Raw genomic sequence first — 27,450 nt, 5'->3', positions numbered from 1 at the left:
ATTCGCATTTGCTATGCGAATCACAGGTCTTGTTTGATCTTAGATGGTCCAGAAATGAATTTCTTGATACATTAACGTCTGTGTATATGCACGGTTCCGACTTATGCATACCATTGAGACGTATTCGAATGAATACGCTGTCGTGTTAGCCAAAAGGGATCTACCGCGTCCGTAGGACGCGGTGGACACCTAGTTATTAGAAGAAAAAAAAACTCAAGTTAATTTAATTTTTGATAAAACTGGTTCGTGTAGATTAGAAAAAGACAATTAATAGATTAAAGACTATTTCTTTATTAATTATAAGAGAAAATGACTATTTGAGTTCAAAAAGATATCAATATAACAAAAAAAGCCTACTTAATTTTTTATTAATCATTAGTTATCAAATTATTAGGGTTAATAACAGATTAGGTTTAAAATAATTTGGTTAATTATTATTCAGGTCAAAAATTTAAAACAGTTTTCTCTATATACCAAAATTACCCTTTTTATTTTTTTTCCTCTCTCTCTACTTGATTCGATTGAAACTTTCATCTCTCTACCTTGTTCGTTGGAAACCCTAGATGGAGATTTCTTCCAACTAATTTGCAATTTCTCCGTCTTGGTATCTTTCTCCATTGATGAATATGTTGTTCTAAGTCTTGACCTTCTGTTATTGTTCGATTTATTTGAAGTAATCTACCAAATTTTTCTGCCTAAGTTCTGACTATATAGGTATCGTATTTCCTTCGTTTGTTCATCATCTAACCTTCATATTAACATTCATCTTCTTTATTGTTAACCTAGTAAGTACTTCTCTTCATCTTTAACTTGGGTTTATTATCCATCTTGATGTTCTTCTATTGATTTAATTTATAAATACAGACCTTGCATATGGGAAGTGTGGTTATACCAACATAGCTCATCAGGTGTTTGACGAAATGCCTAAAAGGCTTTTTTGTTGTTGTCTCAAATGAGTTTTTTCGCGAATCAATTCTGATTAACATTCCTAGGAAATTCAAAAAAATGGGTGGAAGGTATTTAACACAAAATCATCATACAATCTTTCTCAGATAGGTGAAGCTTGGGGTTTAGACGTATCTCTACGAGATCGCCGACTCAAACTCATCCATACCAATACTGTGGTTGTGGGGAATGGTAACTCTTGTGTTCATAAGAGAAGGAAGAATAACGGGGAAATATCATTTGATGAAGAAAAATTCATTGTTTTATCAAATGACTCTAGAGCAGTTTTGGGAAGAGATTTATGGATGCCAAAGTGATTATTTCACTTCAAAATCAGGTAATTGTAACATCGTGAGTGTGAGTGCGAATGTGCAGAAAGAGTCAATTAAGCTCATTGGAGAGGAAACTGTGGAGGATTATGACTCTATAATTGGTGAAACTCATGAAAATGGATTTATATGGTTTAAACAAGCTCATAATAATAGTAAAGAATGAGGGGATAAGTCTTCCAGTGATGGCAGTATTTTAGGGTTGAGTGAAGCTATTGTTGAGAAGATGAATTGGATTCAAGAAAAATGAGGATGGGTAAGAAGAAGAGGTGGAGGAGTAATGAACATTATAGAATATGAGTTGGTGGAGAAGGAATTTAAAGGAGAAGATGGGTGGAAAAAATTTGGTTGTTTTGTGTTGGTGGAAAGGTTTGCTTTAAGAAGAACGGATGGGAGCTTGGTGCTAATATGGGATTACAAACATGTCAATCAGATTCAAAGCAAATGGGAGTAATGAAAGGATGAATGTATTTAAGGATGTATGGGCAGTAAAAAAAGCTCAAAATAATGCATGTTTTGTGATCTTATAGTATATGAGTTATACCTATATTAATGTGAAGCTCATCTTTTCGGCTCATCATATTCCATTGAGTGGTACACACATTTTTTTATTAAATAATGGAGACACATGGTTTGAAACTTTGAATAGATTACTTTAGCTTAAACTTTTGGAAAGGTTATATTACTTAATTATTGTATTGTGTCACATTTTATTGTTTGTATTAGTGATCTGTGGGAAGTTTTTTAACCATCTCAATTAGTCATTACAAGACAATTTAAAGTTTTCTTCATAACGGTAGAAATAATGAGTTAGATAAATGAAGAAGTATAGATCAGAGTGTTGTTTGGTGTGTCGTCCCTTTCGCAATCATGTTGCAAATAATGAGTTAGATGAATAATGTACAGTAAAAAACTTGAGAGAGAGAACGTTAATCATTCTCATTCTCATAAACATGTGCAAACTGAGTTTGCAATATCGCAAATGCAAACACATGTTTGCAGTTTACATTATGCAAACACATGTTTGCATGACGGATTGTTGCAAACACGTTTGCATGACGGATTGTTGCAAACACGTTTGCATGACGGATTGTTGCAAACACGTTTGCATGACGGATTGTTGCAAACACGTTTGCATGACGGATTGTTGCAAACACGTTTGCATAACAGATTGTTGCAAACACGTTTGCAGAAAAAACGTAAAGGAAAAAAACGCCGTTTTTTCTGAGTTTTTTTTTTGAAAAAAAAGTATTGAAAGTGGATCTTGTTAGAAAGCTAGTGAAAAATCATTTCTAATTATATAATTTTTATAGAAATCCGACATCTCAAACAAAAGTTATATCGATTTAAAGTTTAATAAAAAATAAAAGATTTTAGTTACACAAAATGACAAAAAGGGGTATTTTAGTATTTGCACACTTTTTTACCTGAATAATAATTTTCAAATGTTTTGTGCTTTTCTACTCATTTTCAATATTATTTTGACCTTTCTAGAAATTATCCCAATAAGAGGCATACTTAGAGGGAGTTAGAAAGATAAAGATTGAGCCGGTTAGAGAGATACCAAGATTACCATAAATATGATCATCCATCATTTACATATACACTCTTATCAGCCATCAAAAGATTAAAAGAGTTTAAAACAAAAATAAAATTGGAAGTGTGATAAAATAATTTCTTTTTTTAACAACATCTTTTTAACCGATGATGATGACAATCAACTAAATTCCAATTTATAAAAATTAAGGAGATCGAGGAGAGAATTAACTAATATAATTAGGTTTTTGGTATATGAAGAGCACTATTTAGTAAAGGCAGTGCGTTAGAAATGTCAATTTATGTATTTGCTCTTCCTTTACCAAATCAGTTTAAGGAGGGCGTTATAAGGATCACTTAATAAATAGTGCCAAAATAGAAGGACTTAGATAAAAATTAATAATAAATCTAATATTTTATTCACTGGTAGTTTCTCTCACGTAAACAACCAAAACCCTAATATCGTCACTACTATCAACATCACCATTGCTATTAAAAAACTTGCAAAATTTATCATCACTATAGTCTTAGTTTCGAGTTTTTAATGATGCCTCAAGTTCTCATGAATGAGGAATCACCGTTAATGAAGGAGGCAACCTACATCAAGAAAGAAGATTCCTTTGACTTAAATGTAGACATCGACTTAAACGAAACCATCGACTTAAACAAGGACATCGACTTAAACGAAGTTATCGACTTAAACAAAGACATTTATAATTAAAATAATATGTCTCAGGTAAAGAAATATCATTTTTGGTCTTCCTCTATGGTTGAACAAACGTTTTAGGGTTTTAGGTCGTTTTTTTCGTAAAGAATTTTCAGTTGGATCGACTGAAAAAGACAACAAATTTCGGTAGGGTCGGCTGGAAAGGACAACAAATTTCGGTCATAATGGCTGAAAAAGACGACAAATTTCGGTTAAGTCGATTGAAAAAGATAACAAATTTCGGTCGGTCCCGCTGAAAATAGTAATAAATTTCGGCTGAGATGGCTGAAATTAGTCTGTTTTTTCAACCGCTCTGACCGAATTTTTTAAAAATTTTCAGTTGTTATTCGTGAATTTTTATTTAGGCTAAGCGAAATTTCTTTTATGTAAATGTCACTTATATATTTTTCGAGTTACATCCTTGTTTATATTCTTCATTGCAATATTGATACATGAAATCTTCAAAAGTTACTTTAGTTAATGTAAAACCCTAAAAATCTATGGAGAAATCAAGCAATAACAAGAATTACAAACTCTCTATAGAGATGAGTATTGTGTTAGTCATCTAGGGTTTAGGTTTCTGTCTCTATATCTCTCTTTTTGATAGAATCAAATAGATTTAGGGTTTTTCCCCTTTTCAGGACGTTTATCTCTCTTCTCTCTCTTTGATTTGATCGAAGCTTTTAGGTCGAACAAGATTCTCTCTTCTCTCTCGAAGGTTTTTAGTCGAACAGGAAGATACTTTCTTCTCTCTCTTTTGGTCCAAAATAGTTTGATGGGAGGGACCAAAGTATAAATTTGAGATATTTAAAAAAAATGTTTAGCCCTCCCTATTCTAAAAAGAGTGCTCTCCCTATCTAATGCACTGCCTATGCTAAAAAGTGCTCTTCCTATACCAAATTTACATTTGGAGAGAAAGTTATAAATGAAACATAATGAGAGATTAACTGTTGTTAGATTTGGAGAGAAAGTTATAAATGAAGAAACAATAATATAGAGAGATAGGAAGAGGGAAAATGAGAGATTGAATAATGAAATTAAGGAAACAATAATCTAGAGAGATAGAGAGAGGGAAAATGAGAGATTGAATCAAATATGGATGTCCATTACAAATTTACATTTGAAGAAGTACAGAAAGTCTTAATATACAATAATTTGTCTAATTAGATCATCATCTTTATTTCTCTACAAAAAAAAACAACAGTATACAACCTAGACACTCAACCTTAAAAGAAGAAACGATGAAACAAACTAAACATATAAACAATGACTAACAGAGAACATTAGATAAATAGGAAAAGAAAAATCGAATAATGGAACTTCGATCATTGATAAGGTTTAATTGATGGCATGAAGAAGTCACCTTGAGAACCCATCACATTTGATGAGATCATGAGGGGCTCCATTTATCTCTCCTATCGTGAAGGTGGTTATTGGATCGGTTTGGATGAAGAGAGAATCAAGGGCGAGAAAATTGGGGAGTAGTATGAAGTGGTATGTAACTCCTTGTAAATGAGTGACACATGGACAGGTAGTTAACATAACTTAATTTGGATCAGTTATTCCTTCTATTGCTACCTCTCCCACGATTTTCTACTCCAAATTTGAGAAAAGAGGTAGTTTTTAAGGACGTGGCATCTATTTTAACTGTTGGATAGAAAGATGATCAAGTTAAATCCTACGAACACGAATATCCAAGACATAAATCAACGGCTCACCTCAAAAAACACCATTGTGTTGTATATAATATATATATATATATATATATATCTATTATATACAACACAATGGTGTTTTTTGAGGTGAGCCGTAGATTTATGTCTTGGATATTCACGTCCATCCGATATTCATCAAGTTTTATCAAATCTAACGACTAAAATTGAATTTCAAACCCACTAAATCAGAAGTTCCTTAATTCTCTCCCACTTTTTTTTATAACCAACCACAAAAACCCACTATATCTCACGATTTATGACTACTAAAAAAAACTCCTTAATTTTCTAACTAATTTTCTAACCCACAAACACATTTCCTATTTGAAAACTGCGCACATCTTCATCTCCCTAAAATCTCTCCTCACCCATAAATCTCTCCCCCACCCATAAGTATCTCTCTATACCCATGACCAAAAAAAATGTAGAAATAATTAGTTTTCAAACAATCATCTTCTCTTCTTCCCTCTTTTTGAAAGAATTTTCTTTACTGTTTAATCTTTCTATTTTAAAATTCTTTACCATTTTTATTTTATTTTTATTACCTTCTCATAACATAATTATAAAAAATCCGTACCCATAGGGCACGGGCTATACCCTAGTATATATATATATGTGTGTGTGTGTGTGTGTGTGTGTGTGTTATAACTTTTTTAAGACTACCGTAAGATATCGAACTACTTTTTGTGAAAATAAATTTAAACAATTAATCAAAATCGGAATTTTTGATATTATACAAATCTTGTACCATTGGGTCTACTTCTAATATGGTCATAAAAATCATAAAATATCTTATCTAAAAATTTGAAAATTTTAGAACAAAAATATAAACTTCGTTAATTTAAAGTTACTTTTCTTAAGACAATCTAGAGGGGTACATTAAATAAGAAAGCTGAAATAAAAAAAAATTAGTTGTTGAAGGTGGGAGTCAAACCTCTAATCTCAGGGTGGTGGGAGTCAAACCTCTAATCTCAGGATCAATAGTCTTTGGACGCCACTGCTAAAGCTACATAAATCTTATGATTGAAGGTCACAGTCTAAATCTCTTAACATGTTCAAGTGGGCCTTGAGTGGGCCCTTTAGAGACGGGGGTAGAGCATCAAAGCCTTTGGATGAGTGGGCCCTTTTGAGACGGGGGGGCAGGGTGGATGCCCTGCCCACCCCTCTCAAACACGACTCTGGTTGGATGGATAAATCAACAATTATACAATTATATCTGTTAATTTATTTTTAGGTGAATAATTCAAATTTGAGATTTGGGTACGTGGTACCAGTCTTATAATTAGGAGTGATTCAATAAGGAGCAGATAATTACAAAACAAAGCTATAGTTGATTTGAGGAAATCAAATGATGTTTGACTTTCTACCGTTTGGTTGGTCAAGTTGAGTAAGAAAACGACTTTCCCATTGTAAAATAAAGTGGGAAAATGTCTGACTTTCTTTTCCCACAAAATACATGTGAAAACCGTTTTCACACACCAAGGGCGCGCTCTCTCTCTTCCGTCTTTCTCTCCGGTCTCTCTTCCCGTCTTTCCCTTACAACTACTTTCAAAATTTCAAAGGTTAGTGATGAACTGATGATGAGAAGAACGTACCTACTTTAGGATAAGATGAAGTCTAGAATCGGGTTCTTGATGATGGATTTAATGGGTTTCAACTGAGTAATTTTCAATGGTGGAAGAATTATAAGAAGAAGGAAACTAATGTATCTGTGATTGATTAAGAAGAAGATGGGTTAAGAAGAAGATGGGTCAAGAAGAATATGGGTTAACGAATCTCTGATTGATTAAGAAGAAGATGGGTTAACGAGTCTGTGATTGATTAAGAAGATGAGGCGAAGAAATTTCAAATCAAGCGATGGTATCTATCAATCTCCGTAACAATTTGTCTCTTAATCTTCATTGGTAATTTCTTATACTTTGATTCAATCTTCTAATATCTTATCTTGAATCTTTTCAGGTGAAGTACTCAAAGGAACCAGATAATCCCACCAAATGTGAGTGAACTTCTCTAATTTCATATTAGGGCTTTTGTTGATTTTCTTCAAATTTATGTGGGTTGATCTGATTTTGTTTTTGAAATTTCCTTCTTTCAGCTTGCAAAGCCCCCTTAGAGTTCATTTTAAGGTATGTGTGTTAATTTCAGATTAATATCTGGTTTTACAACATTATCTCTTGATTTTGGTTGCTTAAAATCTGCAATCTTATGATAAATGATGATCTTAATTAGTCCAAAAAATTGAATATTTTAGCTTCAGAAAAACTTCGATTATAGGTCAAAGTGTATTTTCTTTACTTGACTAGAAGAGTTTAATCCTTAAATTGACCTAGTCTCTGATTTAGTGGTTTTATTCATCTTGTTATGACTCAAAACATTTGCCTTATATGTAACTTGGCACTACAAAAAAAAGGTCTATTAGGGACGGCCAAAAACCGTCCCAAACATAGGAAAACCGTCCCTAATAGAGTATTGGGGACGGTTTTCATCTGTCCCCAAAAGCGGCGTCCCAAATACTATTTGGGACAGATATGGGGACGGATAGCATCTGTCCCAAAGTTATTTTTGGGACGGTTTGTATCTGTCCCTGTATCGACGATTATTAGGGACGGCATATATCTGTCCCTAAAAATTTGGCGGGAATTTCCTCCTGTTAGCATTTGGGACAATTAATATCTGTCCCTAAAATTGTGGCGGGAATTTCTCCTCCTCACCATTTGGGACAATCCATATCTGTCCCTAAAAATTTGACGAGAATTTCTTCTTTAGTATTTGGGACAATTAGTATATGTCCCTAAAAATTTGGCGGGAATTGCCTCTCGTTTGCATTTGGGACAGACAATATCCATCCCTATAAGATTGGCGGCAATTTTCTACTTCATGTACGTAATATAGTTAATATTCGTCCCTACAAATGTGAATAGGAGTTTCCCATACAATAGTTAGTGTATACAAGAGGGAAAATTTTACTAGAACCAATATTTAATAAATCACATATTCACATCAAACATGTTTTGAGAAGTCCCCTGAACATATCCACAAGTCTGGACGAGAAAAAAGGTCAAACCAAAATAAGAGAATAAAGTAATACCTCTTCCATAGGAAGATAAAATTCTATTAAAAATAAACTACCCTAACTTCATCCTCCATCTTGCTTCTCACGTTGTAGGAAGATAACATATTCACATAAACTACTCTAACACCATCCAGTAGAGCTCCATCCAATCCCTATGTCATGGACAAAAACAAAAGACAGCGAAAGCTATTAGTTTATTCCCTTTTTCTAAATTAAGACACGGCAAATAATACAAACATATTAAAACTTCTATAAAATTGTTAAAAGAGCAACCATTCACACACAAAATCTTCTTAAAAGCGGTAGCTTCATAATAAGTTCGTGTTTACTGTTCTTGCAATCTAACGAGCATACTCTCATGGGTATTTGGAGTTCTTTTACATAATATTGTTTCATATTAGGTGTCAAGATCAATACTGCATTAGTTCTAGAACAATGGTCTAATTCAGTAAAAGATAACACCGAAACGTACGGCGACGCAGCAGCAGCTGCAGCCTATTGGCATGCTGCGATGCAGCAGCAGCTGCAGCCTATTGGTATGTCCAGCCAGTCCTGCAATATGATCAGCCCTAGACTAAGAAGCTAACTGGTATGGTGTGACTAAGCAAACTAATTGCGAAATGTTTCCTCATCTAAATCATGCATCGTGATTCGTCTCAATGGTTGATTGAAGTCTCGAACTGATTTTGGGCTCATTGAAGCCAGACATACACAAACTAGTTGGATTTTGATTATTAAGTTCTAAACTTCATTAAACAACATATTGAAAATTCTCAAAACTGAACAAGAAATAACATATATCAAATTTCAGATTTCAGAACAAAAAAAAATAAATTTCAATTCAGTAACATCAACCAAATTATAAAGAAGTTCATGAAATAGTTTTCTTTAAACTCGACTACTTCGTTACCATGTACTAATACCCTACTGATATAGGTGAACCCAAATAAAAAGAACTCAACAACACCAAAAATTTAGATATAGATGAACCCTATCATAAATAAACGATCGATGTTCGGTATGTAGTGATGGTTAAATCAGAGTTATGACCATGAATCTCTATCGATTTCTTAATTTGAAGATAACTAAAAATATAGGAAGATAACAAAAACCAAGAAGATAACAAAAAATGGTAAAAGCAGGAATTTCCTATCGATTTCTCGATCAATTCAATCTAAACATCTCTTGATAATAGTAGTAACATGAAGATAACAAAAATATAAACATGTTGAAGAGGAAGATGGGAATTTTTACCTAATTAATTCCAGAAAACACGATTAAAACTCCTACGGTGAAACTCTACAACTCTGAGATCCGCTACAAGTTCTGCATTTGAAATCATAAGTAAATGTTAACAAAATAGCTGATAGTACCCTAGTACGATTCCAACTTCGTATATAGTAAGTAAATTACAATTTACAAGGGGTGGTGGGTCTTCAACTCTGTTTAAGTGAATCTTCAACTTTGTTTAAGTGAATCTTCAACTTTTTTTTTTTGTTGCAAAATTCTTTACATGTAGATAGATGCAAAGACCATCACCAAATAGAAATAAGGATAGGACACACACCACAACAATTTAGCAACATGTGAGAAAAGGTCATGAGAGTCAACTCTATCAATGAAGGCATACTATTTGACAACAAGACGCATTTTTTGTTGCAAAACTTGTTATGTTATATTTTTTACATAACTGATGTCATTTCGTTCCGCAAATCGATTTCAACTAGTTTAGCCCTTTTCATAAAGCTTTTCTAACTTCTATCTTGGTCACAGAAGAAGCTACATTTTATAGACTGCATCGGCATCTCCGGTTTATCGTGAAGCCAAGGTCAAGAAAGTTTCGACTCTCAAGTATTATTGGACTTTTTCAACAACAAAAAAATTATTGTTGGACTCTGACTTGTTCGCCTCTTGACAAGAAATCCACTGATTACAAATGGAAGTGGATTTCTCATGACCTTTTCTCACAACAAAGTTACTGGATATACTTCGCCAATCGCCCTTTCCGTATTTATCCAACCCAAGAAGAAATAACCTGTTCCATCATGAACCAAGTAATTGGTTAACATAAAACAGAAAATCACATAGTTCTAGATATCCCATATTTTCGGGTTCTATGAAATAGGACACACATCCATGTTGCTTAATTCATGTCAAGGAGATGCATACATGAAGCAATATGGTGATAAGTATACTGTATATGGATTAGCAAACAAGGAGATTTTTGTAAATATTCTTTTTCAGTATAAAGATTGAACTTCATTATACACTAGTTCATGTAGTACTAATACACAAATAGATCGAGCACCATTTCATTATGAGGAATTAAGGATGAGTAGGTTGTCTTTCATCCACTAACATATAACACTTAGCATTTTCAGAAAAATATTCTCTACTAACTTTCCGTTATATGCTAGTAAATAAGGGAGACAAGTAGGACTTATGAAGCTATGAGACACGAATGTAACATAAGCATTAACGTATTAATGACACTATCAATATGGGCACGAAAGCACGTCAAGATCTGAAAGACTAAAGTAACATGTGATTGGTTCTAAAGAGAGAAAAGCTGAGGTCTTCCTACTTTTATTTTCATTATAAACAAACTTTTTGAAGGAGTTACTCTTTCAAAAATCAGAAAGTAAGAATCAACACAGTAATTTCGTCAGGACTACTAGCCTCTTTATGCTAAACTCCTTATGACTGTAGGTGTTTAATCATGGTGATTCCGTAGTACAGGGAGTTAGGAGCAATAAAATATGCAAAAGAAGTACTTCTTTCTTTCATCATTAACATTTTCTGAAGAACCTATATGAATAGATAGGAGTTAATTACGCTGACACCATGCACAAAATCTCTGCTTTTTATTTAAGGAACTACTAGTTGAGTATGGTTAACCAGTGTTCAGCTAAACAAGAGTAGGGGTTACACCAACAACTAAAGCACAATTTTTCCAACTATTTTTCAGAAAACTGAATTTGGAGATATTTCTTCTCCAACTTCTTAAGGGAGAAAGTATTAGTTTGGAAGCTTCACCATATGGAACCCACTTATCTCTAGTAGTTAGGAAGACTGGCCCCCCACAATCCTATATATACACCACATAAATATTTTTAGAGAGGGGGGATGGAGAGAGAATGAAGGGAAGACAAGGTAGAAAAGCTCCACCAGCAGACCTCCTAGTCTGTTTCCCATCTCGATCAAACCTAAGCCTCATGCCCAATAAGCCAATTTGCAGCCCAGGTCATCCCACAGATCATATCAAGCGCCACCCTCGCACCCACCACCACCACCACCACCACCTCAATTCAATCTAAACATCTCTTGATAATAGTAGTAACATGAAGATAACAAAAATATAAACATGTTGAAGAGGAAGATGGGAATTTTTACCTAATTAATTCCAGAAAACACGATTAAAACTCCTACGGCGAAACTCTACAACTCTGAGATCCGCTACAAGTTCTGCATTTGAAATCATAAGTAAATGTTAACAAAATAGCTGATAGTACCCTAGTACGATTCCAACTTCGTATATAGTAAGTAAATTACAATTTACAAGGGGTGGTGGGTCTTCAACTCTGTTTAAGTGAATCTTCAACTTTGTTTAAGTGGAGTACTACTACTAATTTCTACTACTAGTTTCAATCAATGGGTTTTTTATAACTCATTGATTGAAACTACCAACAACAGATCACTACCAACAACTTTAAACTTAACCCCACACTTGCTTTTTATAACTCTTTTAGGGTTTGGTCTGAATTAGATAAAAGATGGCTATAGCACCTTGTTGTGATAAAACTGGTCTGAAAAAAGGACCATGGACACCAGAAGAAGATCAAAAGCTTATGGATTATATTCAGAAACATGGTCATGGTAGTTGGAGAACCCTACCAAAAATGCTGGTATACTTATTTCTATCTATCTATACACATAACCCATGACTTATATTTCGTTTTTGAAAGAAACCCATAACTTCATTAAACCCTAGCTAGCTAGTTTAATAGGTTTGGTACTTTGATACCACAAGTAAGACTAGTTTCCACTAATATAGACTATATATTCTAAGTTTATAGCATATCTTCATAATTTAACTTTGAACTTGTTCTTTTTTGCCCTAATTTCAGATGGTCTGCTATCGCTGCTCGATTACCTGGAAGAACTGATAACGAAATTAAGAACTACTGGAATACCAATATTAGAAAAAGATTACTTCGTATGGGAATAGACCCAGTATCACATAGTCCCCGTTTCGATCTTTTAGATATCTCTTCACTTCTAAATTCATCTCAATTCAATGTTTCAAGGTTGCTTGGGGTTAACCAACCAGAGCTTCTAAATTTAGCTACCACTCTCTTTTCATCTCAATATGATCAAAACCCCGATGTTATTATCCCAACTCTTAAAGAAACTTTGCTTTTCAATTCTAATCAAATCGAAAACCAATTCCAGTTTAAGTCCAACCAAGTTCAAGAACTACAAGCTTGCACCACCACTACTCCTTTTTCAAATGCTCCTAGCCAATTTGTAAACCCAAATGTAGAACAATTTCAATCAAATCTTATAAACTTTTCTACCATCTGCCAAAATTCACAATCAAATTTGTGGGAAGATAATGTGATTCTACCTATTAATTTGATGGATAATTTTATTCCAATACAAAATTATGTGTCTTATGGCTCCAATCAATCAACAATGAATGATCCTTTATAAATTGGTACAGAAGACAAGAGAGAAAGCTACTGTAGTAATGGGTTGAAGTTTGAAATGGGTAATATTTTCGGCCTAAATAAGTTCTTGTAATCAGCTAGTATGAGCAAACCCTAGAAGAAGAAGAAGAAGAAGAGGAGGAACACATACCTGTGCAAACCCTAGAAGTGGAAGAAGAGAAACAACCCACGCCCAAGAGAGAGAGATTGAAGAAGAGATCGAACAAAGAAACCAAACCCTATAATTAAATGTAAAAGCAGGAGGAGAAATCTCCTTTCTTTGCTGAAGAACTCGTTCCTCTTCGTCTCTGTTCGTGGTGGTGGTGAGGAGAAACGAAGAGGGAGAAAAAGGAAAGAAAAAGGAAAGAAAAAGAAAAACAAATAAAAAGGAATTTTTTTTGGGGGGAAAAAAAACGAGGGAAGAGTTTTTTTGGGCCATTTTTTTATGTGGCCGAAATTTTGCGCCATTTTTCTAGTTGTGTTCAAAATTGTCCCTATTGTAATATTAATGGGGACAAATAGTAAAAAATTGTCCCTATCTTTAAAATATTAGGGACAGACGTAAAAATGTATGTCCCTATTGAGCGTTTTTTTTGTAGTGTGGCCTTGTCTCTGACTTAGAAGTTAGAAATGTCACTAGTGAAACAAGAAGATCTCACTTTGATGTACTGTAGTATTTGGATTTTGTTTATGACCAACCATGTTGTTGCGCTGTTCTAGTTTGCATAATATATGGAAGATATTATGCGATTCATGAGAGAAGATGAAGCAGAGAAAACCATGAGTTTATTTGGACTGAGGTTATCCCTGTGGTTAAAAACCTCTATTGGTGGTAGTCTTACGTTTAATCTTATGAAGCATGTTTTTCAACAAAATCTTCTCATCAAATTTCCTTCATGGGTTGTTTTGTAGATGTTCTATTAGGAAGTTGATAATGACGATGAGTTTGTAAGTGGTAAAGAGTTAACAAGGAAAGAACGAAAACTAAAGGTCGATACTATCAATTATATTAGTTTGTTTGTGGTTTGAGTTTCATATTAAGAATTTCTTGATTTCTTATTGAATGAATGAGATCACAACCATGACCCTATTAGACAACCCTTTGGGATTGTTTTTCAGTTTTTAGTATAGAGTTTCAAATGTAGAAATCATGGCCTAGTTAAGTTTTAGAATGAGATTTTGTAGATGTTATATGATTAGATTCCAAAATCCAAAATAGAAGTAATGTAAACTCTCGAGTTATGAAACTAGAAATTCAATCATACTTATTTTCCAGTGGCAGCTTTTGAGAATTTTGTTGTATTAATTTAATTCTTTTGTTGCTGCTACTGCAATGATTGCAGAGATATAGATTTATGAATAAGGCAATTTGTGAATGGCGATGTGCTCTTCCTCAATGTGGGCAGCCATACGATCGTGAAGTAATGAGTATGCTCTTCTCCAAATAGTCCGGCAAAGAGAACGTCTCTATCATTTGCAGGACCTGATTCGCATCAAATGCAACCAAGTGAAAGCCGCCCATGTAGCAAAACAATGTTCTTGAACATCGCCACTTCTCAGAAATTTCAACTTCTTCAGGAGTCTGTCTCGTTGATACTTGAAGTCAACAATGATCCAATTAGAGAACTAGTTTGGTCTTCGGTAGTTTATTATGTGAAAACGGCGAACAGGAAAAAGGAACACCGAATTCTTTCTACTGGAGCAACAACTGTGCTGAAATGCACATATAATCGATGTCGAATAGTCATTAACCTTTTTGGTCCGAGGGAAGTTCCCTAGTAGGGAAACAGTTCATTGTAATTCATGTGCATATACTATAATTCTTTGTACTTTGGTTATATAGAAGTTATTCAGAAAGGCTCACAATAAGGATTATAAATGTGCAACCGCCTATTTAAGTTAGTGTATTAATGTTTGGAAACCCGTAGTTGCACACATATGTAAGATTGAGGATCGAATACACGAAAAATGAACCAAATTAGGCTGGATATCAAGCCTCTTTGGGCAAGGTTCCAAGAGTGTACCATTAGGCATGGATGAGAAAGTTAAAAATGGAGAGAAATAATTGAGGGTTTGAGTTTTCAGTAAACTCAAATAGGGTTTGAGTTTTCAGGATTTTTTTTTTAGGCGCTCCAAGTTTTCCCACAACCAACCAAACACTAGAATTTGAATTTCACATAGGAAAGAAAGTCGTTTTCTTTCCCATCAGAAAAAAAAAACGGTTTTCTTACTCAGACTTTCTAACGTATCAAACGGATATTGGAAAATCAAGCCCGTGAAGGTTGATATGAGAAAATCAAAGATTGATTGGAAAATCAAATTAATTAAAGAAGAGATTATTGGAAAACTCAAATGAACTAAAGGTTGATTGAAATATCTCGGTTAGGTTGGGATATGATGGAGATGACTAAAGGTCTAAAGAACGAAATGGTTATCTCCAAAATATTGGTGAGTCAACATATGTTCTCCAATTTGAGTACAGTTGTACGTAGAAGAAAAAGAGGACAAAAGAATGTGTTCATCTCTTGTCAAGACCATCTTGAAAAAACATCTTTGATTTTAAAATCAAAACACAAGATGAAATTCAACTAGTGTGCTCCTGAGGAGAAACATAATAGATTCTTAATGATAAGATCTTATGGTTTATCTCTCGTTGATAGAATGAATAACCAAGTCCATCAAAGAAAATTATTGATTATTAATAGTACTTGTTACTACTTGTGTAGCCGCCAATGGTTTCGGTTTTGATGGAGAAGAGAGGGAAACACAGATTTTAGAAACTTTCCCGTTTATGGTTTCAAGAGAGGGAAACCTCTTATGTTGAATCATTGGCCAGCGTTTTGGAGAAATCAAAATAGTTTCCGGGGAAGACGGTGGAAAACAAAAGAAATTAAACCAAACACACCTTTTAAATGTCGCCGGCAAAAAATCGCAATCTTCTCTCTCTCTCTTATCTCTGTTGTTTCTCTCTCTTCTCTCATTTGTTTCTGTCTCTTCTCTCTTCTCTTCTCCCTCTCTTCTCTCTTTCTTCTCTCTTTCTTCTCTCTTTCTTTTCTCTCTTCTCTTGTTCTCTCTTTCTTCTCATTGTCTCCGGCGAAGGGGTGGAGCCCCTTCGTCGGAGCTCGTCTGGTTTGAACAACCAGACTCGTCTGGAAATCAGAGCTCCGGCGAAGGGGCTCCTCCCCTTCGCCGAAGATGGAGAGGAGAAAAAAAATTGTCGCCGGAAATGGTGGACTTCGCCGGAGATGGTGGTGGTAGGTGAAAGGAAGAAGAAGCTGAAAAGGTATAAGGAGTTGGTTGTTTGGGGCAAAAAAAAATTCTAATTTTTTTTGTTTCCACCCAAAACTTCAAACCCCGAAATTTTTTTTATTTCCCCGTAACACCGACCTAAATCATTTGACTCAAACCGACCCTAAAAATTCAATTTTTACACATATCCTTTTCTTTAAGAAATTTTTGGTAAAAAACCCAAATTTTGGGCCTAAATAGAAAATAAAACCCAGCCCAGAATAATAACCCACTAAAATTCAATACTCAAATATTTTTTCAAATCGAACCCAAATACGGATCTCTAGACACCATCCCTCCCAAAAACACATCTCTAAAACCTTCTATAGTTTCATATTGCCTATTTTACTCTCCTATATATATACTCAACAATTTTCCACTCTCACTCTCTACAAAACCGACTCTCTCTCTCTCTAAAAACTGGAATTTCATATCTCTTTCTCTCTCTAAAATCTCTTCCAGCTTTATATCTCTTTCCTCTTCATATCTCTTTCTCGTTTTGGAAAGAAATCTAGTCTCGTTTCATTATCTTCCTTTGTTTTTGAAGAAATCGAAACTGGTTTGAGCGACCTTCATCATCTTTAGTCATCATCTTCTTCGTTTTTAGATGGAGGTGATGAGATGGAGGAGAGAAGGTGATGACTAGTTAACGGCGTTATAACAGAATCTTAAAAAGGGGACCATCTGGATATTTTTGATAAAGTAGGGGGTTAGGCAAGAAACCGGTCACAAAGTTGGGGGTATTTGGAAAATAACCCTATCATTTAATGATTTTCCATTGTTGATGTTTGATTTGGCCTGATCATGAATCTGACCTTGTGTGGCCTTACTATGATGTTTATAAACCTACCTTGAGGTCTTTGTTTGTGATTACTATGAGTTTTGTGTTCATACTGTGATTTAACAAAGAAAGCATTTTCACTTTCTTCCTATGTGTCATTCAATACCCATTGTTCATGGTGCAATAACTTTGACTTAAGTTCAGGAAAGGAGATTTGACCTTCTCTATTGTTAATAGAAATCACAAATTGGTTATACTCCTTACCTAATCCAAATAAAGTAATTCGAAAAAGTTCTTGATCTGTTACCTTATCATGAACTGCTGTGAGAGCATCGGAAAATGATTTGATCTTTCTGAGATACTCATTGACTGAAGATTTTCCTTTCTTGATCGATTGAAGTTGAACTCTAAGAAGATCTTTCTTGGCTTCTAACTCCTCCGTGTAAGTATGATCAAGATATGACCAGATTTGAGATGTTGTTTTCAAACCTAGCACATCTGACTTGATTTCATGAGAAACCGTAGCTTTTAAACAAGATTTAACGAAACTATCTTGTTTCCTCCATTGTTGATATTCTGGATTCAATATTTCTTTGTCATTAACCATGATCATAATCGGTGGAGCTTTGATTGAACCATCAACAAATTCGACTTGGTTTGCATCATATAGGACTGTCTCGACATGATCTTTCTAAACCAGGTAATTAGTTCCATCTAATTTCCCATTAGTAAAACCTATGCCAGCCACTTTGTCGAGCCATCCAACAGAGCTGGTGGTCTGCTTTATTGGAAGTCTGGAAGCACCATTTAGACCTAACTATTATACAATCTAGCCATAATATAATACATGCAGAAATTAAAGATTCGTCCAATAACATGAACTCCTACCTCTCGGGCTTCTACGGCTGCCCTTATAATAAGATTAAACTTCGTCCATGGAAAATGCTAACAAACCTTAATGTGAACCTCGATCACCCTTATGCATCGGAAAATACATTTCTAGACCATCTAGGATTAGACAGAGACAGTTCCATGTATAGTGTTGGATGGTGTAAAGATGAATTTCTCGACGCATAAGCGTCTGTTTATATGTATAATCCCGATATATACACACCAATGAGAGTAGTCAATCACTATGAGGTACATTCTCATGCCTCATATTCTAGACACGACAGCGTTAGCCAAAAGGAATGTACCGCACCAGTAGGGCGCCCTCGACACCAAGTCATCTTAAAAGGCATAACTGAAATTCAAAAGCTTATCTTTTTCCATTTTTTAGTCTTTTCCACCTCTTCTTCTTCTTCTTCTTCTTCCTTCATACAAGGCATCCAATTTTACATGGCCCACATAAAATTGATAGATTGAAAACAGATTACATCTTTCTCTCTCTCTACCCTGGCCCATTATAGACATTTGAAATCAACTCTCTCTACTCACTAGTAGGAATGCCACAATAATGGACCCCACCATATGAAGCCAAAACAAGAAGTAAACCACAACCTTATATTTAGGTATACCAACAAGTTATGAGCAAATATGTTCTACCATTTTTATGATTCTTCTTCTTTATCCATGGCGATCCCCTTTGAAATAATTGAAGTCATGGTGTTGTACCCTTAGAGTTTTTCACCCCAAGAATTCTTCTTTTCATCTGGAAACTGGCCCAGAACATTCTTCCTCTTAACCAGAAAATTAGGGGGAGTACCTCTCAAATATCTCCCTAATTTGTCCTCTTTGCCACCTAGAAGAGGAAACTACTCTCCATTTAATTCAAAACTGAGAGCATAGTCAAAAGAATCCTGGGAATTATGTCTCAAAAGCTTAGCCCATGCCAAGTTTCAAGATTGGTTTAATTATATGCACATGCAGGATAAAGAATGTGACTTGTCTAGTTCCTTAAGTTTTACTAGAAACTTTAACAACTGCACTTTGGCATATATGGAAGAGCAGGTGTGATCTGATATTCAGAGGGAAACCACTTGATAATGCTAACCTGGTGTGGTTGTAACCATTAAAAGCTACATCATTAACCAAACCTTCATGTTAAGAACCTATCTATCCTCTCACACAGCTCTCAACCCCCCAGCTTGTATTGAAAGCACATTACTCTCAGCTTTAGCTATTGTGGTTTATGACCCAACAGACAGGTACACAAATTGCCAGAGACTCCATCATCACTCGATCAAGAACTGTAGACGAAGGACAAGGGAAGGCAGCCCTTCATGGAGTTTTTTGGGCTGCGAAGCATGGAGTCAGAAAACTTACCTTGGAGAGGGAGATTCCATAAACATAAACAACTTTTTGAATGGTTTCTCTAATACAACTCATTGGACGGCTAAGCATAGTCTCAAGAAGATCAAAACGTCTGCTCTACTTTTTGAACATATCAGTTTTTTATATGTTAATTGAAGGTTAAACTGTGCAGCTAATTCCCTTGCTATTAATACTAGGAAAGAAGGTTCTAACACCTCTACTTGTATTCCTAATTGTCTTTTGTCTCATCATAGCATCTCTGTAAACAACACTATTACTAATATATAGTAGATGTTATGCTACTTTAAAAAAAATAGACTTACCCAGTACAATTAAAAAAAAACAAAAAAAAATTGATCTTGACACAAAAGTAAACACCTAAATTTCATGATAAGTTCCTAACCAAATTTCGGTTGCCCCTCTAAACCTCAGTAAGAGTGCTTGTAATAGGAGCGCACATTAAAAAACCTGCAAAAGATGAATTACCTTCAGAAGGTGAAGGTTTTGAAACACCAGTTCGGACATCATGTTCCATCCGTAAATTTAACCTGCACCCAAATTCGTCGGGGATGTTGGTTGAGATGGTGAACAAAAATCTCCGACCATCAAAGAACAATGGTCTAATATGAATTACAGGAACACTCCCAGGATTTACCACATCTTTTCTCTTAATTTTCCACTTGTTGTTTTCATAATCATAAAGTACCCAAGTTATTATTTCATGTTTAGAGGTAGCCACGACAAGAATAACTTCATCTTCTAAAACTCCAATCCAAGTACATTCCCACCAAGCTATGTCCACTTCAACGACCATTATGGTCTTTGGTATTTCAATCATCCTACTCTCTTCTTTATCCAAATTGAATGCAACAATATACCCTTGTTCCGTTAACCAATGTATGATCCCTCGACAACAAACAGGAGGAGTATCTCTACATAAAAAATCTCTTTTCGACCCGTTAATACCATAGTTTATACATGTGTTAGAGTCTCTCCAACGCCTTTCCTTTGGCATAAAAATCATGAATTTAAAAGTCGTGGGTACATCAACCAAACAAACCAGAGTGTAGTGATTATAGTCATACTGGCCAGAGGAAGTTGACCCGCCAAAAATTATCCCGTAATGACATTTGAACTTTTGGGAGGGAGATGGAATATATTTATATTTCTTGGTTAAAGGGTTGTAGATGTAAGTGTTCCATCCAGTCTGAACAATAAGAAGTCCACCACCACTAGCATAAAATAAAGGATGAGAACCGTAGGTTATACCGCATTTATAAGGTAGTAAGCTTAGGGTAAAGGTAGTTTCACTAGAGAGATTGGGTGAAGGGCAATCAAAAGATAACAGAGTGGGAAGAGAGCCACATGATTTTACAATAAAAGTAGAATGACCTCGAGTTGTTTGAAGACTAGTGTGTTTATTTACAAAGGAAGGATCGGAGATGAAAGAGTACCATTTTTTGTTGATAACTTTTAATCCACCTAATGTTTTTGCAGGTAGTCTTATCAGGATTTCACAGAGGAGATCGTCGTGTAGGTTGTCCATGACCAGTCCTGTCATTGGTGGGATACGGTAGTAATATTCTGCAAAGAAAAAGAGAAAGAGAGGAAAACAAGTTATAGGATAATCAATGAATCATGGGAGAAGAATAAAGTATGTATATTATAGAATAGAATAGAATAGAATAATAAACCCTAGCAGCTAGTACCTCCTTTGTAAGTGGAGAGGGAAACACAGATTTCTGGCACTCTCTTTTTTAGGGTTTCAAATGGGCTTCATGTACTTTAAGATCCATGGTTATCCGTGCACCCCCCCTTGGGGAAATTTTAAGGGGTCCATCTTTATAGGCGCACCCCAAATTTCTCTTGGCCCATAACATTCAGGGTCGGACTGCTCCAGTTTGAGGGAATGTTTTGGGCCTCATAGTGGCCCAGTCCCAGACCACTACACAATAATCCCATTCAGTTATGAACTTAGTTGTCAAGGGTCAATAGAGATTCTCTTTCCAAAATATCAATATAGAGACACTCTAATTTTTGTTGGTCTCCAATGGACATCTCTAAAGTGTCTATACTTAATACACATGCCCTTCTTTAATTCAATATATAAAAAGTAGTTGAAAAGCAAGATTTTTTATTGGTTGAAATTTAAAAGTAACACTTAGAGTGTCTCAAGTAGACACTCATTTTAGAGTTTCTCTCTCTAGACACTCTATAATAAATGTGTCCACCTCATATTAGAGTGTTTAATTAAGTGTTCCATTGGAGATGATTTTTTAACAAAAACTCCAAAAAATCTATGTGGCACTCTAAGTGTTAGAGATTGAGTGTCCCATTGGAGATGCTCTAATCTCCTTCCACGGTTTGGTAGTTACAGTTTCATGAGGGAGATCCCGCATATTTTTCGCCTACACTATTTTCTTTTCCCCAAACTATTGCTAAGCTCTCACTGGACGTTTATAACGACGAAGAACCCATTACAACAATCACGTGGCAAAAACGCCTTCAGATAACAAGAAAAACGTAACAGTTTAGGACAGTAACGAAAAAACAATCCTATTTCAGTTGTAACAACAGCTTTTTTTTTCATTGAACTGCAAATCCACTTCCCTGCCAACACACTGAAAGATATCTGTACTTATAAAGATATGAATGAATCATATCCATGACAGAATCCGTTCACACAGACAAAGCGTATCAATCCAACCTACAAACAGGTACATTTTTTAACCTTGTGTTGTTATTTTCACCAAAAAAATAGAGAACTTTAATACAGAAACAAGAACTAAAATATAAAAGCTAACATCAACCAAGATTATCCAAACAATCTTTTTCTAAACCTTCAAATTATTTGTTCATTCTTTTATGTGGCATGTGATTAAGCTTAGTAAGTTCCCATACCGACCCCGGTTTCTCTTCCGTACGGTGATTGGAAGCTATCTTTAGCTTTCGCATAGCAAACGTAGTAGAGTTTGGTGAGTATTCCTGTGAACATGACGAAAGCTGCCCCTGCCCCGAAAACTCCTTTCCTCAGTGTCTGGCAAGAAGGCCTTTCGTTTGCAAAATAGTTGTTGTACTTGGTGTGGTAGGCATTTCTCACAGATCCAGCTAGTAAGCACACCTCAGCGACAAAGAACGTCAACCTAAGAAATGCCGAGTAAAGAAATTAGAGTCAAGCATGAAAGGCACGACTATGATGGACTATAAACTTTAACACCTCAAACCTCAAGTTATAGTGGAGAATCGCGTTAGGATCTAGGCATTCAAATAAATGGTAGGTGTTGCTCGTGATTCTAGTTGTTAGGTTCTAAATCTTGGGTGTCAAGACGCGTAAGTTTGAGATTCGAGACCTCGGTCATATCTATATTGTGTCAGACAATCATTTCGGGTTAGAGACAAGCCAATGTCCTTAAGGCATGACTAAAATGGATTATGATTTTTTAGCGCCCCAAATATGAAGTTACAATGGAGAAGACGGAAAGAACTTGGGTGTCAGATGATAGCTATTGCCCATGACCAAGGAATGAAATTTCGGTAGACATGGAAATGGAAATATTTCTGTCATTTTGACCGAAATATTTTGAAAATTATTTTCTTAACAAGGCGATGTTAAGAAAAACTTTGTCAAATTTCGGTAGACATGGAAATAGAAATATTTCGGTCATTTCGACCGAAATATTTCGAAATTTAATTCCTTGCTCATGACTCGAATTGGTAGATCTTAAATCTTGATTTCTAGAGGGATAAGCTTGAGATCCAGAATTCTTAACACTATAGTAGTAGATCAGACGATTTTTCAATTTTGCCACAACCGAATTGCTCTTCTGACCCAATTGAACTGTGCTATTGATAAACTGAATTAAGTTTTGTGCCGTTCTCCAATAATCAAATTTAACATCTATTGCCAAAAGTACTTACCAGCAAGCGATGAATAGTAAGATTGCCCATGCCCTTGAACACCAGGTCTTAGAGACGTAGCACAGCAAAAGCATCTGCTTGCAACCATTACAAGGGCTTGAGTAGCCATGAGAAACAAAAATGGTCCAGTGCCTAAGCCAGTTGAGATATCAGAGTCATAGACACAATGGTTGTAATTCTTATCAGGATCTTGGACGCGAGTGGCCTGCCAGACAAAAATGTTCGTTATGAATATTAAGATCAAACAAACCGAAAGTACGAGCACCTCGAAAGGTGAAACTATATGACTTCTCTAATCAGCATCGTGCCAAGAAGTTTATTTCCTCAGACTGAATTTGACTCATTTGACTCATCTGAAGTAGAATCATTTGACTCAAATAGACACAAAATCAACCCAAACAAATATTTAGAGTTGGACATCACGCTCGGGATCAAACAAACTGAAAGTACTTGTACCTCGAATGATGAAACTTTTATCACTTCTCTTATCAGATACGCACTCGTGTTCTTTTCTTATTATAGTCTGAATCTGACTCATTTGACTCGTCTGAAGTTAAATCATTTGACTCAAATGGACCAAAAATCTACCCTAATTAAATATTCAGACGAGTTGGACATCACAAGTCAAACGAAACAAATATTCTGTCAAATTAAATTTGACACAAGTCTACTCAATTCTCTAGTCAAGATGAACTCTTCCTTTTCGAAAAGTTATAAACTAAGAAATTTAAGATCTAAGAATAGATTAAACCAAAAAACATGGATCTTGGAGTTATAATTCCAAATTCAACTACTTTCAAGTCAAATAGAGAATTGGGTATCTAAAATTTTAAGAAGAAAATATAGAATCAATCAAGAAAAAACTAATTTGGGTTCTCATGTTCTTAGATCTGCCAAATTGAACTCTTTAATGGCTACTAAAAATTCAATTTTTACACATACCCTTTTCTTTAATTTGTAAATGGAAGATCAGAAACTAAAATCTAAGAAATGGTGGGTATTCAAAATTAAACAGTTTTTCTATCTACTCAGATCAAATCAGCTCAACTCAACAATGGGGTTAGGTTACTCATGGTGCTTCTTCTCTGTTCAGCTGCTACAGCAAGACAAAAAGCTTTCAAATCAAATACGAAAACTAAAACCAAAACCCAAGTAGAAGACATTTAGAGCAGCACTGATGATCCACCGACAAGTCCTTCTTCTCTTTCTCTCTCTAAGATAAGAAAAACACACAGATGAGAGGAAGAAGTAAAAAGAACAACACAAACCCAGATAGGCGTTTTCCACTTGCTATTATTTAAGGTGGTTTCTCTCTCTAAACCTCAGTAAGAGTGCTTGTAATAGGAAAGCACAGTAAAGAACCTGATGAACTACCTTTGGAATGTAAAGATTTTCTAGCACCAGTACCGACATCATGTACCATCCTTAACTTTACAAAGCAACCAGACTTGTATTGGATGTTGGTTGAGATGTTTAAAAAAAATCTCTGACCATCAAAGAACAATGGTCTAATATGATTTACGGGAACACTTCCAGGATTTATCACATCTTTTCTATTAATTTTCCACTTGTTGTTTTCATAATCATGGAGTACCCAAGTTACTATTTCATGTTTAGAGGTAGCCACGAGGAGAATAACTTCATCTTCTAAAACTCCAAGCCATGTACAATTCCACCAATTTGTGTTCACTTGAACCGCCATAACGCTCTTTGGTATTTCAATCATCCTACTCTCTTCTTTATCCAAATTGAATGCAACAATGTATCCCTGTTCAGTTAACCAATGTATAATCCCTCGATAACAAACAGGAAGAGTCTCTCTACATACAGAATATTTATTCAACCCGTTAATACCATAGTTTATCCTTGAAGACTTGTTGGAGTTTCTCCAACGCCTTTTCTCTGGCGAAAAAATCATGAATTTAAAAGCCTTGTATGCTTCAACCAAACAAACCAGAGTGTAGTGATTATGGTCATACTGGCCGCCGGAGCCACCAAAGATTATTCCATAATAAGGAGATAACATTTTGTAGGGAGATGGAATAGATTTACTTTTCTTGGTTAAAGGGTTGTAGATGCAAGCGTTGCATCCAGTGTCAACAATAAGAAGGCCACGGCCAGTAGCAGCAACTGACGGTTTAGGAACAAAGGTTGGTGTACGGTAGTTAGCAGGTGGTGGTATGCCTAGAGTAAAGGTGGTTTCAGTAAAGAGATTGGGTGCAGGGCAATCAATAGTTAACAGAGTCGTAACACGTTGATATGATCGCGAAATAAAAGTAGAATGACCTCCTCGAGCTGCTGTTTGAAGAAGACTAGTAGTGTGTTTGGAGACAAAGGAAGGATCAGAGATGAAGGAGTACCATCTTTTGTTGATAACTTTTAATCCACCTAATGTTTTTGCAGGTAGTCTAATGAGGATTTCGCAGAGGAGGTCGTCGTTTAGGTTGTCCATGAATGGTGTTGTCGTTGTTGGGATACAGTAGCAACTAGTACCTCTTTCTCCTTCTTGTATTTTCCTTCTCACATTCCTCATGGTTGTTTGGTTACTAGTAATACTACTAGTTGTAGAGATGTTGTTTTTGTTGGGTTTGAAGATGAGCATTGTACCCTTGGGGAAGGTAAATAAAAACTTTTTCTGGAAGGAGAGAGGAAGCTGATGAATACAAACGCATTTTCCACCTCCGTTTTGGATCCTTGCTCTTGCGGCCTTAGTGAAACTCAAAGCAATCACATTCAATGGTGGAATTACCTCATCATCATTAACCCCCCTAGTATTATTGTAACCATCATCATCGGTGACTATACCAACAAAAATTATATGATTCCCGTCGTCCTATTAATAATCAAATTAATCAGAATCAGCAACTTATTATTGTATTAGAGAGAGAGAGGGGAGAAATTTGTAAAAGAAAGAAAGAAATTAAATTTAGTTACCTGTTCTTTCATGTAGGTTATCAATTTGGAAATAGACGCCGTCGTCATTGGATCGATCCTTCTTCTTCTTTGCTTTCTCAATAAAACCTAATTTAGATGCTCCTTCCCTCCCTCCTGACTGACTGATACAACAAAAAAAAAAAAAAAGAGGATCCTCTACGAAGAATACTAGTATTTGTAGCCGCCAATGGTTTCGGTTTTGATGGAGAAGAGAGGGAAACACAGATTTTTAGCAATTTCCCTTTTCTGGTTTCACAAGAGAGAGAGAGGAGGAACACTGATTTTTGGCAACCTCTTTTTAGGGTTTCAAATGAGCTGCTTCATATACTCTTTAAGATCCATGGTCAAGTGATTGCCGCCTCCAGCAATAGCATCCAAGGTCGCGATTTTGAATCCCCCCTCCCCCCTGCTTGGCTATTGCACCATATTTTTGTTCCTTTTCTTTCTTTTAGAAAGGTTACAAAACTTATTCACAAAATGCCCCTTAAATTTTGCCAACTTATAAAATAGTCATTTCGAATTACTTTTTTGTTACTTTTTTTTTTTGACGAGGAATACTTTTTTGTTACTTATTATTTTTATTTCGATAGTAGTTACACATTATTTTAAGATCAATATTACCTTCATTGTTTAGTTCTATCAAAGATAAAGACTTATGTTCAGAGAGAATAAGAGATGTGGTATTTTTTATCCTCTCTCTGAAGTCGTTATTTTTTATCTCTCCTTGAACAAGTCGAGAGGGACTAGTTTTTCGATGGTGAATTTCGTTCTACCTTTTTCTCTCTCCCTCTTTTCTCCAACAACTATCTACTTTATTTCAAGTAATAAAAACCAAAATTTGCAAATTCATAATAGTTTGTAAAAGGAAGAATGAGTTGGAAGACCAAATAATGGAGGGTTAATAAGGTTCTCCCCCAACAAAGATGAAATATAAGGTGCAAGTCCAAATTTCAGCTTTTGTGGTATCCAAAGTATAAAGGTGCTCTGGCAATTGTGCCTTTTCTTTTTTTTCTTCTTTTTTTACCCTTTGCAACTCTCTCTCTAATTAACGCCTATTTCACAGTTATCTCTGACAGTTTCTCTCTCAACTTAAAGAGATTTACTTTCTCTCTCTAAAATCTCTCCATTTACAAACTCTCACTTTTCTCTCTTTCTCTCACATAATCCAAAAAGATCTAGATCAATAATTCCTATTTCAGATTCGTTTGGACTTGAAAGTCTGGTGAAGATTCAGATCAACTATATCTCGATTTAATGGTGAAGAGT

The 27,450-nt window shown here is 35.2% G+C and overlaps 4 protein-coding genes, 1 long non-coding RNA gene and 1 pseudogene across 8 annotated transcripts; 2 read left to right on the top strand and 4 right to left on the bottom strand.

The window, feature by feature from the left end:
* The first annotated feature begins 1,068 nt into the window (after positions 1-1,068).
* On the top strand, positions 1,069-1,832 carry LOC147550715 (uncharacterized). The gene is made up of 2 exons (XM_086668487.1): positions 1,069-1,429; positions 1,526-1,832. Exons 1-2 carry the CDS (start codon positions 1,135-1,137, stop codon positions 1,726-1,728), a joined length of 498 nt encoding a protein of 165 aa, XP_086524613.1. The 5' UTR covers positions 1,069-1,134; the 3' UTR covers positions 1,729-1,832.
* Positions 1,833-8,189: 6,357 nt separating this feature from the next.
* On the bottom strand, positions 8,190-13,389 carry LOC147550713 (uncharacterized). 2 transcript variants are annotated; one of them, XR_015237315.1, is made up of 5 exons: positions 13,162-13,389; positions 11,695-11,766; positions 9,715-10,336; positions 9,556-9,627; positions 8,190-8,453 (listed from the first exon to the last, which is right to left on the bottom strand). It is a non-coding gene; the product is annotated as an uncharacterized LOC147550713 (long non-coding RNA). The 2 variants fall into 2 exon arrangements; XR_015237314.1 differs by having other exon boundaries at positions 10,260-10,336.
* LOC147550714 (transcription factor MYB102 pseudogene) lies at positions 12,075-13,024 on the top strand (annotated as a pseudogene).
* Positions 13,390-19,592: 6,203 nt separating the features above from the next.
* Positions 19,593-21,075, bottom strand: LOC147550712 (F-box protein At1g20360-like). The gene is made up of 2 exons (XM_086667869.1): positions 21,042-21,075; positions 19,593-20,916 (listed from the first exon to the last, which is right to left on the bottom strand). The coding sequence occupies exon 2, from the start codon at positions 20,891-20,893 to the stop codon at positions 19,754-19,756; it is 1,140 nt and encodes a 379-aa protein (XP_086523995.1). The 5' UTR covers positions 20,894-20,916; positions 21,042-21,075; the 3' UTR covers positions 19,593-19,753.
* Positions 21,076-21,891: 816 nt separating this feature from the next.
* On the bottom strand, positions 21,892-26,645 carry LOC147550710 (putative F-box protein At1g32420). Of its 3 annotated transcripts, XM_086667868.1 has the most exons (4): positions 26,185-26,645; positions 24,625-26,083; positions 23,251-23,455; positions 21,892-22,475 (listed from the first exon to the last, which is right to left on the bottom strand). In XM_086667868.1, exons 1-3 carry the CDS (start codon positions 26,230-26,232, stop codon positions 23,433-23,435), a joined length of 1,530 nt encoding a protein of 509 aa, XP_086523994.1. In that variant the 5' UTR covers positions 26,233-26,645; the 3' UTR covers positions 21,892-22,475; positions 23,251-23,432. The 3 variants fall into 3 exon arrangements, with proteins under 3 accessions (XP_086523994.1, XP_086523993.1, XP_086523992.1); XM_086667867.1 differs by lacking the exons at positions 21,892-22,475; positions 23,251-23,455 and adding an exon at positions 24,096-24,463 and having other exon boundaries at positions 26,185-26,608; XM_086667866.1 differs by lacking the exons at positions 21,892-22,475; positions 23,251-23,455 and having other exon boundaries at positions 24,096-26,083.
* On the bottom strand, positions 22,217-23,359 carry LOC147550711 (uncharacterized). The gene is made up of 2 exons (XM_086668486.1): positions 23,247-23,359; positions 22,217-22,475 (listed from the first exon to the last, which is right to left on the bottom strand). Exons 1-2 carry the CDS (start codon positions 23,357-23,359, stop codon positions 22,217-22,219), a joined length of 372 nt encoding a protein of 123 aa, XP_086524612.1.
* Positions 26,646-27,450: the final 805 nt, after the last annotated feature.

Source organism: Eschscholzia californica, unplaced genomic scaffold (assembly GCF_041429995.1).
Source record: "Eschscholzia californica isolate CP2 unplaced genomic scaffold, dmEscCali1.0.p SCAF_3, whole genome shotgun sequence".
In the NCBI taxonomy this organism is placed as follows: domain Eukaryota; kingdom Viridiplantae; phylum Streptophyta; class Magnoliopsida; order Ranunculales; family Papaveraceae; genus Eschscholzia; species Eschscholzia californica.
The sequence above is the reverse complement of the archived record's forward strand: the minus strand, read 5'-3'. Positions and strand labels throughout refer to the sequence as shown.

What these genes read in the sequence shown, in the direction of transcription:
- LOC147550715 (XM_086668487.1), top strand. Translation starts at nt 1,135, where the DNA reads ATGGTAACTCTTGTGTTCATAAGAGAAGGAAGAATAACGGGGAAATAT. An exon ending in TAAACAAGCTCATAATAATA is followed by an intron (nt 1,430 to 1,525) that starts GTAAAGAATGAG and finishes AAGAAAAATGAG; the next exon opens with GATGGGTAAGAAGAAGAGGT.
- LOC147550712 (XM_086667869.1), bottom strand. Translation starts at nt 20,893, where the DNA reads ATGACAGGACTGGTCATGGACAACCTACACGACGATCTCCTCTGTGAA.
- LOC147550711 (XM_086668486.1), bottom strand. Translation starts at nt 23,359, where the DNA reads ATGGCTACTCAAGCCCTTGTAATGGTTGCAAGCAGATGCTTTTGCTGT. An exon ending in TATTCATCGCTTGCTGGTAA is followed by an intron (nt 22,476 to 23,246) that starts GTACTTTTGGCA and finishes GGCATTTCTTAG; the next exon opens with GTTGACGTTCTTTGTCGCTG.
- LOC147550710 (XM_086667866.1), bottom strand. Translation starts at nt 26,232, where the DNA reads ATGACGACGGCGTCTATTTCCAAATTGATAACCTACATGAAAGAACAG. An exon ending in TAACCTACATGAAAGAACAG is followed by an intron (nt 26,084 to 26,184) that starts GTAACTAAATTT and finishes GATTATTAATAG; the next exon opens with GACGACGGGAATCATATAAT.